Source organism: Giraffa tippelskirchi, chromosome 5 (genome assembly GCF_054371585.1).
Source record: "Giraffa tippelskirchi isolate mGirTip1 chromosome 5, T2T-mGirTip1v1.2.pri, whole genome shotgun sequence".
Lineage (NCBI taxonomy): Eukaryota > Metazoa > Chordata > Mammalia > Artiodactyla > Giraffidae > Giraffa > Giraffa tippelskirchi.
Genome location: NC_137279.1, coordinates 106,662,280 through 106,675,141, shown reverse-complemented (window position 1 = coordinate 106,675,141; position 12,862 = coordinate 106,662,280). Strand labels below are relative to the sequence as shown.

The 12,862-nt window shown below is 43.6% G+C and overlaps 1 protein-coding gene across 1 annotated transcript in view; it reads left to right on the top strand.

Moving 5' to 3' along the window:
• The window catches only part of MAB21L3 (mab-21 like 3), a 33,572-nt gene extending 24,436 nt beyond the window's left edge, over window positions 1–9,136 (top strand). Inside the window, exons 5-7 of the mRNA XM_081493318.1 lie at window positions 806–984; window positions 1,454–1,648; window positions 5,946–9,136. Coding sequence (XP_081349444.1) covers window positions 806–984; window positions 1,454–1,648; window positions 5,946–6,179 — 608 coding nt within the window. The 3' untranslated portion in view covers window positions 6,180–9,136. The remainder of the gene's footprint in view (window positions 1–805; window positions 985–1,453; window positions 1,649–5,945) is intronic.
• The last annotated feature ends 3,726 nt before the right edge of the window (window positions 9,137–12,862 follow it).

Here is a 12,862-nt window from a genome sequence, read left to right as displayed (position 1 = left end):
CACTTGGAAGTATTTTATGATTACAAGGCTTACGGTGATAAATCCCTCCAAATTAGCCCAATTAGCTGGGCTAATTCATGGGTGGTGGGAACAAATACCATCCCTGAGACTGGGACTTGGTTAAGAGACAGGTTAAGCTGAACTCCACCAAAGGCAAATGAATATCAGGGGTCTGAGGCTATCCTAAATGTGGCTGGACACCTGGGTTATAGAAAAATGCTTGGGTTTCATCTTATAGTAGCAAAAACTATTCCTTTTCCTTGTATTCTATGTCTCAGTTGAGCCTTCTGGAAAGAGTCAAGTGCTTTTTTAGAAAAGGTACAATAAAACCTTGGGGGGAGAGGATGAAGGAGAAAAGAAAACCCCACCAACAGTGAGATTTTCTAGCAATGCTTCTATCAGTATTTACTTAGCTGTCTCATGTTGACATAAACATGGGCTTCCCTGGTGGCTCAGATGGGAAAGAATCTGCCTGCAATGCAGGAGATGCGGGTTCTATCCCTGGGCCAGGAAGATTGCCTGGAGAAGGGAACAGCAATCCACTACAATATTCTTGCCTGGAGAATTCCATGGACAGAGGAACCTGGTGGGCTGCAACATGGGGTTGCAGAGTCAGACACGACTGAGCGATGAACACTTTCACTTTGACCTAAACATGCCACCTTGGGGGTGCTAATGAAATTCTGAAAGTGGCTTCACCAGTTACAAGGGGCTGGTCCAAGCCACAGCTCACAAATTCTTTCTTCAAACGCTGGTATTGAACCATTATTTGTCTTCTCATTGTCTGTCTGTCATTTACCACCAGGCAGGGTCCGCATGCTAATGGACCACCTTGTAGTTCGAGTTGTTGTGGAAACCTCTGCAGGTCAGGTGGAACTACAGCTGACCCCCTCAGTGGACATCCCCACCGCCTGGTCCAAGAAAGCCCAGTGGCCTTCGTGTCTGAAGCGCTGGCCTTCTCCAGAGACAGTGCAGTGCATCAAGGTATCATCCTGCAGGGACCTGGCTCACCAGAGGCGCTCTCAGCTTAACCACCCATGGCATCACTGGCTGCCATCCAGCTTCAGAAGGCTAACTGAGATTTCACTAGATCCCCAGAACCTGTAGGGGCACCTGGGAACCTGTTACAAATGCAGATTCCTGGGCCCTGCTCTGGAATTGCTGAAGAGAGGTGGGAGGCAGGGCCCAGCGGTCTGTGTTCTCATGAGGCCTCCAGGTGATTCTGGGGCAGGCTCAAGTCGGAGAACCACTGCCCGAGAGAAAGTGGGCACAGCCTTCCCCGTTAACTGCCCACGTGCACGGGGCTGGCCCTGAGGCTCCCTCAGTGTCCCCGCGTGGGCCGTGCTGCCTGCCCACTGGCAGGTCCCCCATCCTAGTGGGCTGCTTCGGAGACGGCTTGCTCCTGGACCAGCCCCACCCTTCTCATTTCCCGCGGTGTTTCTCTCCCTCCCAGTCATTCGGGTTCAGCTTGCTGGCCTGTTCAAGCTATCACTGGCAGCTGAGCTTCTTGCGGGCGGAGCAGGTGCTGCTGGAGCAGCTGGATGAGGACGGGGGCTGCCGCCGGAAGTGCTTTCAGGCCCTGAGGCAGATGAAGGAGGACGTCTGGTGTCCGGGGCCGCGGCCTGTGATCACGTCCTACCACCTGCAGGTGAGGGTGTGGCCCCGGCGCCGAGGGGCTGGGAAGGGGTGGGTCTCTCTGCAGAGTGTGTGTGTGTGGAAACACAGCCCCGCCGCGTGCCCACAGCACCCCCGCCCAGGGTTCCTGTCTCCTGCCTCCTCTTTCCGCCTCCTCCCTTCCCTCTTCCGGTTCCCCTCTTCTCTTTCTCCCTTTCTGTCTTGCCTTCTCTATCTCCCTCTCTCTCTCCCCCTATTTCACTCAACAAACCAACCCAAGTGCCCACTGTGTGCCAGAAACCCTGCTGAGGTTCAGAAATGAATTACAGCATGCATTCTCTACCCCTGAGAAGTCTACAGTCTGGTGAGATCTTGCGAGCTGCTCAGACCTCAGGTGGATTCACATTTTCTCTCGTGTTATCATGCACTCAGTCTCCACTCCAGCCCAGGTGCAGCCACTCGTGTGCATACATGGCAGCAAACCTCAACTTCCAGGTTGCAAATCGCCCGGCAAGGATTTATTTTTTTATTTATTTTAATTTTATTTAATTATGTATTTATTTTTGATGGCCGTGGGTTTTTGTTGCTGCACATGGGCTTTCTCTAGTTCTGGTGAGCCAGGGCTATTCTTCTCACTGCAGTGGCTTCTCTTGTTGGGGAGCAGAGGCTCTAGGACGCGGGCTTAGTAGTTGTGGTGCTTGGGCTTAGTTACTCTGAGGCATATGGAATCTTCCCAGATCAGAGATCAAACCCATGTCGCCTGCATTGGCAGGCAGATTCTTTACCATTGGACCACTAGGGAGGTCCCCGGCAAGGATTTAGCATTAGACAGCTATGAATGCATTCACTCATTCACTCACTCATCCATTCACCCAGCAAATGTTTATTGAGATGTCTGTGGGCCAGTCACCTGCCCACCCCCCACCTCACACCTGCTGTGTGCTCTACACATGGAGGTGCAAGCTGAACAAACACAACGTGGTCTTGCTCTTGTGTAGCTTGTGGTCTAGCAAGGGAGACAGATGTTGGTCAACAGTCTATGGGTGCACGTGGCGTCGCACCATGTGGGGAATACTGGAAAGGAGAGAAGCATTGCTCTAGGAGGATGCAGGGCAGCAGAACCTGACCTGGACTCAGGGATCAGGGGCTCACCCCAGGGAGATGGCTTTTGATCACACTCTCAACTCCTCTTTCTCAAAGTTCCAACCACACTTGGTGAACTGGTCGCTCCTATAATACTATGTGCATCACTCTGAGGATGGAGGCCCCAGCCCAACTATTATCCATCTCAGAGCATCAGCCCTTCTCCCTGACCTTCTACACAGGAAAGTGCAAGTCCCTGGGGTGTGCTGTGCCCTTCTGCACGCTCCTGTCTGTGCCCCGTCTCATCCAGTGGATGATTGTTTTCTAGTCCTGTGTTACTGTTTCACTCCTAACACAAGCTACTGAAGGGCAGCTGGTACCAAACCCTTTGTATCTCTCCCAATGCTTTGTACATAGTAGTTGCTCAGTAAATACTTGCTGATCATGGTCATGAATGACCTTACATTTCACCCCTCTTTTCCCCCTGCAGAATCACTAGTTTTTGCTTTGCTTTCTATCTTTTCTGATAACCTGTTCTCCCTGTCCTGCCTGAGAATCTGTTAACATCTCATTTGCACACAAGGAGGCTTTCCTCTTCTGTCTCAGCATTCTTAAAGTGTCCCCAAGCATGTTCCCCTAAAAACATACACCTATTCTCCTGGATCGAGGATGCATATTTTCTGAAGGTAGTCTAATTCATTTGGGGAGTTAAGCTTCTTTCTTACATACCTTTCCACAGACCACACTAGGAAGAGTCAGAGCTGAGAAGGAAACCTTTGGCTATCTCATATCAAATCTCATACCCTTAACTAACCACCGACTTCATTGCTCCACAATCAGGCTGAATGGAAATGCTTAAAGTAGCATGAATGTTTCAGGAAGATTGAATAGGGCCACCACATGTCTTCCTGCCCTTGACTGCTCTCAAAACTGCATTCCAGCCAGGATTTACTTGTATTCCAGTGACTTCTAACTCATCTAGAGGATTTCAGGGCGACTCCTTAAATGTCTTCCTTTTTAGTCTCCCCTAGCCCACTTGCATGGCATAATAAAATTGAACATTCTTAAGAGTGGGCATTTAAAAGGGGGCGGGGTTGTTTGTTGAGAAATCAAAACAGTATTGACTGCCTTTTCCTCTCGTCTTCCACTCTTGCTCCAAGGGCAGAATTCTCTCATCCAGACACTGGGATGGACTTGGCTGATGGCAATGTGCTATTAAACACCACCCTGGATGATGGCTTGAGTGTGTGGGATCCTTACCAAGGCTTTAGTCCGGGGAAAGTGGAAGAGACTGGGTTGCAAAACAGCATCAGGAAGGATGTGCCAATCACGGTCACCTCATAGAAGGTTGTTACATCCTTCCCAAAGAGGCATCCCCCACTAACAATATTTTTTTAATTGGGTTTTTTAACGTGGTTTTTTTTTTTTGGTCTTGCCTCACATCATGTAGAATGCTAATTCCCTGACCAGCGATCAGTCAAACATGTGCCCCCTGCATTGGAAGCATGGAGCCTTAACCAATGGACCACCAGAGAAGTCCCTCCCCCATAGCAATTTCATGTGAAAAAAGAACTTATCTTTCATTGGCTTATTTCTGCTTAAACCTCTCAAAGGCACAGAGGCTTGCTTATAATAGGCTTAAGTGCTTCTGTTTGCTTAGGGAGATAAAAGCTTAACTACAAGAGGAATTAAAACATGTTTTTGTATCTAGGTTATCTTGACTAGCATGAAATTATCTCCAACTCATTTACTCAAAACAATGTTCTCTAAACCAAAACACACTGAGGATCTTGCTGTGAATCCAAAACTGCTCTTTTACTTTTTTAGTAGACTATATACTCAGTATCTAAACCCAAACATTAATTCATTATTTCACTCAGTCAAAAAATGTTTACTAACTACCTCTCATGGGCCAGTCCCTCGGCTGAATGCTAGTAACATCAGTGTGAATACAAATAGGTCTTGTTCTCTACTCACATGGAGCTTGCCATCTAGTTGTTGTTGTTTAGTCACTAGTCATGTCCTATACTTTGTGACACCATGGACTGTAGCTCACCAGGCTCCTCTGTCCATGGGATTTTCTAGGCCAGAATACTGGAGTGGGTTGCCATTTCCTCCTCCAGGGGCTCTTCCCAACCCTGGGATCGAGCCCACAGTCTCCTGCATCTCCTGTATTGGCAGGTGGATTCTTTACCACTGAGCCGCTGGGAAGCCCTTGCCATTTAGTGATACACATAAATACACAGGAAAACGACCACCACTGTCATCATTGCTGCTGAAATGATAAGAATGTGATGAAGAGAGTGTCATAGGGAAGTCTAAGCTGAAGGATGAGTTTCCTGGACAAGTCGGGAAGGAAGAATGCTCCATACAGAAGAAGTGGGTTGTGCAAAGCCCTGTGATAGAAGAGACCATGAAATGAGGCCAGCATGGATTGAAGGAGAGAGACAGAGGGAGAACACAGGATGAGACTGGAAAAGAAAGGAGGAACCAAACTTTGTCAACCAAACCATGCTAACAATTGTATTTTTTAATTAACAAGCAATGGGAAGACTTTGAAGTATTTTAGACAAGAAGAAACATAGATATTTCAAAAAGATCACCCTGGCTACAATATGGATGGCAATAGATAGGATGGTGACTAGAAGTGGTGCAGGCTGTGTTAGAGGATGATAATATCAGTGATGAAGGTAAGTGGGTGGATTGAGAAATACACAGGCAGGAGGATTGGCAGGACTTGATAGGAGTTGGTAAGGGAGGGAGTTGACTCCTAGGTTTCTATCTTGCATAACAGACTGAATAAACCACCCTGGAAGCACACCAGGTACACGAGGGAGGGCCAGGAGTTCGGTTTGGACCTGTTGTTGTTTTTGTTCAGTTGCTAAGTCATATCCAACTCTTTGTGACCCTGTGGACTGCAGCACGCCAGGCTCCTCTGTCTTCCACTGTCTCCCAGAGTTTGCTCAAATTCATGTCCATTGAGTTGGTGACACCATCTAGCCATCTCATCCTCATACGGACTGAGATAACTTTCAGATGGCCAAGTGATACCAGGTAAGGAAGTCAGAGGAGAAAGTACCAAAGAGGCAGGGAGACCAGGAGGAGGAGGCTGGGGATCCTGAATCCACGGTTAGAACCCTGGGGCTCCTGTCTCCTCCTCCCAAGGCCACGTGAGCTCAGGAACGCTCCTGAAGACACCCTCCTCAGTGGCCCAGGACGATGTCAGACACCACCTCTTGCTTCCGCAGACGGTGCTCTTCTGGACTTGCGAGAAGTACCCCCATCCCAAGGACTGGCAGGTCTTCAGCAGGGGGTTCCTGCGCCTGGTGAGGAAGCTGCACAAGTGCGTGAGTCAGCACTTCCTCAAGCATTATTTCGTGCGGAAGAGCAACCTCCTGCAGTATGCCAGTTCACTTGAGCTGGACGCCCTGGCCCAGACATTGGCCTTCTTCCTGAAGGACCCCCAGATCAGCCTGCCCTGATGCTGCCTGGCCTGGAATGCTCTTGGACATTTCATTCAAGCTTGACCTCAGTCTCCATGGATCGTTCCTCAGTCAAATGCCAGGATCCTGTCTGGGAGAGAAGCCACAGATGGCAGTGGAAATTACATCGACCCAGCAGCATTTCAGAGGGGAAACTTCTACCCCATGATGTCTGGTCCACGCTCCCTGCAACCAAGCAAGCCTTTCTGCCCCACTAGCTACCTCTTCCGGGGACGGCTCTCATCGGGCTTCCCTGAGCCATAGATTCGGAACTGATGATGGTTCTGAATTTATTTTCCCTGACTCAGGCTCTGATTGTCTGACAGGGAGGATGTAGATGAGAACCCCCGAAAGGGCAGGCATCATCCTGCTTCCCAAGAGTGGTTCTCCAGCCCACTGACCACAGGCTCATGATTTTCCATTTGTTAAATGGGACTATCCCTTTGCCTCCCCCAGGGCAGGGCTTTGAGCCTACGGGACTATGCTGCTGCCCTTTCAAGGGGAAGGCGCTGGATCAACACAACATTTTGTTGTTGCTATAGTGGCTGTGGTTTGGTTGAATGATTACATCTGATGGGTGGTTAGCATGCCTGTGTTGCCCCCATGCCCTCCAGTTCTCCTTATGCTGGCTGGGGCTTGTGGGTCTACCTGGTCCCCTGGTGTTCTCTAAGAAAGGGGGCGTGGTTTGACGAGTAATGGAGTCAAAGGTGAAAGTGCAGTGACCCCAGTGCTGGGTTCCCATGCTGTGGGTCAGGGGTGGGAGTTGTGCTTATGGAAGGAACTCAGTACTATGATCTGCACTGAATGACTTTGGTGTCATTCCTCTCTCAGTTCCTTCCTTTGCTCACTTGATTTATTTACTTGTTCACTGATAAATATACACTCATTAGGTACTGGGGATGCAGTGAAAGCAAGATAGACAAGGACTCACTGAAGCAGATGACACCTAATGGTAGAGACAGGAAATGAACACCTGATAAATAAATATGATTATTACAGATGGTTGCAAATGCCCCAAAGGAAATAAACAGAATGCTGAAATATAGCCACAGAGAGATCCTTGAAGGATGAAATTGCAAACAGCTGAAAGGGAAGGAAAGGGGGCCAGGGGCAGACTTGGAGGGGCTGGCATGAGTCAGATCACTTGGCCTTGTAAAGCTGGTAAGGAATTTGTATTTTACTCTTAAATCAGAGGTGTGACATTTGACCTCTCCAGAAGCAAGAGGTATTATGACTTGATTTGCATTTTAAATGTTCATTCTAGAAACTGTATAAAGGGGGTCTGGGGACCCACACTAGGATGGGGACCCTGAAGACCCTTGAGCCCACCTATTTGCATTTTGAGATCATCAAGGCCACACATCCTGTGAAGCACACAAACAAGGAATTCTAGGAGTTCTTGGGGGATTCACAGTTTCTTCTGGAACTCTTTTATGCTTCTGAATTCAAGGGAATCCCTTATGACTTAGAACATTTTCCCCACATATATAATTTCTAAAAGCATGAACTGTGGTTTTTTTTTTTAAGAAAAGTCATGTTTGAAAATGATACAATTATTTTTACAAAAATGCTGTAAGCAAGTAGTGGGGTCCTTGCATTGTCACATTGAAAATCATGGTTTTAAAATATTGAACAAGCATACCATTAGTTAATAGTTTTGAAAAACATGAAATTATGAGCAAACCAATATTTTGTTGGTTATTCTGCATTTGAATTATCATATTCTTGAGAAACATCATTTTTGAGAAGGTGGCAGATACATTTTTTTAATGATGAAAACAGTTGATGCAAGTTTTAGAACAGTCATCGAATTCCAAAAAGTGAAAGTTGATTGTACCATTGAACTGAAGTGTACGTAGGTATATGGAAAGGAATGGGACTGACCTACTCCACAGCCTGATTCCAGTAGATTCTTCCCACCTTTCCCTACAGTTTTGTGTTTTTTTGAAGAAAGTACAGGTATGTGCACATTCCTGGGTGTTCCTACTCCTGGCCAGCAGAGAGCAGTGGGGGACTGCATACGAAAAGAGCCAGGTTCCCACCCATACAGCGCAGAGCCCAGCAGGTGTCGCCCCTCTCAGCCCGTAATTTAAACTGGCCTCTGCAAAAAGGAACCAAGGGGAGAGGACTTCAGCTAATGCTGAATTGTTCTTTTCCTGCCATTTTGGCAAAAAATTACCGTCTTTCTGATTAAAGCTCAAACTTAGAGTCTATGAGAGGATCGTCCATCTGTTCCATTTCCTGGGATAGATTACACAGCTCTAAGAAATCTCATAATATTACTCTTTTATTCAGGTCAGCTTTTTTTTTATTCTCCCAAGGCCCTTTTTCATTCATCTCCAATCTTCAGGCGTCCCCCAGCCATTTTTTTAGTGGAATGGTTGGTATTCAGAGGTTGCAGTTGATCTGCTTGCATTCATATCCCACTTCTGAAACTAACTGCATGCCCTTGGCAAGCTGTTCAACCTCTCTAAATCTCCATTACTTTATGGGCATTGTTATGGGCTGGATTGTGTCCCCCCAAAATTCATACGTTGAAGCCCTAACCCCCAAAACCTCAGAATGCGACTGTATTTAAAGCTAGGGGCTTCAAAGCTAGGGGCTGTTAGGGTGGGGTCCTAATCCAATAAGATTGGTGTTCTTAGAAGAAGAGACACAGTGGACAGAGGTGCAAAAAACGGCTACCTGAAAATTGAGGAGCAGCCTCAGGAGAAACCAGCAATGCTGGCACCTTGATCTTGGACTTGTAGCCTCCAGATTATGAGAAAACAATTTTCTGTTGTTTAAGCTATGCTGTTTAAGTCAGTGGTATCTTGTTATGGCGACCCTGGGAAACCAATACATCATAAGAGAACATATACCTCACACTTTGATGGGGGGATAAAGAGAACAATGGATGTAAAAGACTGTTTGTTTAAAGCTGGCATGTAACCATTGAATAAACGTTTAGCATTTTAGATGCCTATTCCTCAAGTCCATTTGTCCACCTCTGCCATTCCTGTTAACTACTGCCACCCCATAGATAAATTCTTCATTAAGAAATTAGAAATCATCACAAGGAAAACATACCCATAACGCTCCATATGTTCCTTAAGCCCATCTTTTCCTTTGTCACTCTTGCTACAGTATAGAAAGAGATATCTCTCCTGATATATCCACGTGTGATGGGCTGAAGCCTCCCAGCATCTTGGGGTTGTCTTCCATGTCTTTCCTGTAGCGCCCTCTGCACCCTCCCCACCCCGTCATCACCTGTGTCTCTTCTCCCCTTTCTCTATTCAGCTTTCTCAATTATACATGTGTCTCCATTTCCTTACTTCTTCACACTTTTTTAATTGTGAAAAATATCATACATATGAGGGTCTAAACTGTTTCAAGAATTATAGTAAAACAAATACCAATATACTCACTATCTAGGTGTAAAAAAAAAAACAAAAACATTTTGCCAATTCTTTAGAATTCTCCTAGGTTCCTCTTCTGTGTCTCAGGCACCTCCCTCCTTGACATAGATCATCGTGCTCCCAAGTTTTACATTCATCATTCTGTTGCTTTTCTTTAGTTTTACCATATTTCATTGAACCTAAGTCCTCAACAGTTGTGAGATGCATCATTATTTCATGTCTAAGAAAGAGAAAGTACTCCTAAGGGTAATTACAAAACACCATAAATTTAAGATGCATCCTAATTTTAGAGAGGTTAGAATGTGAAAAAGTTTATTTTAGAATCAACAAAATGTGACCTGTGCACATCGCAATTGTCTTTTTAGTTTTTAAGCTTTATGTAAATGGAACCATCCTGAATGAAGTCTTCTGTGATTTGCACCTATGTCCACAGTATGCCTTTGAAACTCCCATGTGCGTGCATGTGGCATGGTTGCTCCTTTTAGCTATTGTATAATATTCCACTGTGAGATTATGCCATTTTATATAGCTTTGTCAGTTGGACCTTTGGGTTGTTCCTAGTTTCAGTGATTAGAACTCTTTCTATGCACAGTTTTATACATGTCTTCTGATACTCTCAAGTCTTTTAACCATACATACATTAGAGTGAAATTTCAGGTTCAAGGAATAAATTATGTTTCAATTTATGAGGTAATGTCAATATATCTTCTAAAGTGGTAACACAGATCTAAATTCTTCATTTTAACAGGTGTGAATTTTCAGTGACTTTGTCCATTATAATGGGGCACATTTTGTGTCTTGTTTAAGAAATCATTCCCATTTTTTTAGGGTCACAGACATATGCTCCTATATTGTTCTTTAAAATTTTATAGTTGTACCTTTTACTGGATTTACGAAGTGTCCTCTATTTTTTTCCTATTCTTTTCTATTTCAAGCATAAATTATTATTGAAAGTTTGGTAAAACTCCCCTAACATACCATTTGGGCCCTGTGTTTTTTGGGGGGTCAGAAGATTTTAAATTATTAATTTCTTTCCTTAAGGGATAAAGAATATTCAGGTTTTCTATGTCTTCCTAAGCAGGTATTGTCAATTTGTATTTTATTAGAAACCTATCCATTTTATTTGTTTTCAAATTTACTGGCAAACTTGTTCATAATATTTTATTATTATCTACTTTAATTCTGATGCATCTGTGTACATCTTTCTTGGCAATCTGTTAGAGACTAATCAAAGAATCAATTGTGAGTGCTTATCCATTATATACTTGTTTTCTGTTTTATTCATCTCTGCTCATGTCTTTATTTCCCTCTACTTTCCTCAGGTTTATCCTGATGTTCTTGGCTATAACTTCTTAAATTAATGCTCAGCTCCCCAGCTTTTCTGTTTTTCCAACTGTATACATTTCCTCTTCATACCATTTTAGTGAAATTTTATGTCTTTTGGTATATTGTATTTTCATCTTCTTTCAGTTCTATTTACTTACCGATTTCTACCATGATTTCTGCTTTAACTCATGAGGTGCTTAGAATTTTTAAAAAAGTAATATTTTCAAAAATATATTGTGTTCCCTAGTTATATTTTTGTTACTGATTTCTAACTATATTGCATTATAGTCAGAGGGAAGTCTGAAAGGCCTCAATCCTCTGATACCCTTCAAGTTCAGCTTTTTTAGCCTAGCATTGCTTCATTACTTTGTGTCATACAAAGAAGGGGTACAAGTTTACAGGCAATGTTCAAGAAATGTCACCTAGATCACGTACTGCTCAAATTTTCTGTATATCACAGACTACCTTTTGGCTGCATTTTCCAACATTTACTGAGGGAGTTGTTTTAAAATCTTCCATTATGAGTTGGATTTTTCCATTACTCCTTATCATTCTGTCAAACTTTTACTTAATATACTTCAAGATGATATTGATAGGAACATACAGATTTAGAATTTTTACATCTTCCCAGTTAATCCAAGATTCTGTCATTGGAAAGTGATCTTTTTTAAACTATTGTAAATATCTTGCCTAAACATTGATTCTGCCTGATACTAATATAGGGACATCACTTTATTTTGTTTTCCTGTTGCCTAGTACATAATTTCCCATCCTTTAACTTTTAATCTATTTGTATCTCTTTTGGTATATTGTACTTTCATCTTCTTTCAGTTCTATTTACTTATCAATTTCTACCATGATTTCTGCTCTGACTCATGAGGTACTTAGAATTTTTTAAAAAGTAATATTTTCAAAAATATATTGTGTTCCCTAGTTATGTTTTTGTTACTGATGTGGTTAATAACTGTCTCCTGTAAATGGCTGATTTTCTAAAAAATTCCATCTGACAGTTGAGATCTGTAACTCTAGTGCTTAGTCCATTTACATCTTTTCTGTTGAATAATGTATGTGGATGTAATTATCTCTTGTTTCTTTCTTTCTGTCTGTCTATTTGACCCATTTCTTGCTCTGCCTCCCACACCACCTTCTTGCCTTTAAAAAATTACTGCTTTTTTGGTTCCTTCTCCCCCACCCCCCTTACCATTTTAAAAGGCTCACACCCTATCTCTGTCCTTTTAATGGTTATCAGATCTATACGTAAAGACTAAACGCTATAGTCAAATGTTGGCTAACACCTTTCCTCTCCTCTCTTAACAAGGAATCTAGAAGACTTGGCTCCTTCCAGTCCCCCTTCCATGGTACCTGCTGCTCTGAGGCAGGATTTTGGTTCTAGCCTGTTTGCCACCGTGGCCCCCTCCACACACATTCACACACATGTAAAATGGATATTTTATTATTATTTATAAATATAATATACTTTCATATATTTATATTGTACCACAGCTTATTATGTTACAATTTTATAATATAATCTTTTATAAATAATATAAGTAATAATTATCACTTTATATTTTACTCATATATTTATCCCTATCTGTACTTGCTACTCCTTGAATTTCAAGCGTCCTATTCAGGATCACTTTCCTTCTGCCTGGATATGCTCTGGCATGAGCTATAGTGAGAGTCCACAAGAGTAACCTTTCTGTTTTTATTTGTCTGAAACTGTCCTTATTTGCCTTCATTCTTGAAAGATAGTTTTTCTGAGTGTTTTGTTTTAGGACCTCACAGTTTTTCTCAGCACATTGAAGATATATTCCACTCTCTTCTCTAGTGTCAGTGTTGCTGTTTACAAGTCAATCACTAGACTATTTGGTGTTACTTTGCTTTTTCTCTCTGGCTGCTTTGAATTTCTTCTCCTCTCCCACCCCTTCCCCCACCCCCTCTGCCTCTTCCTCCTCC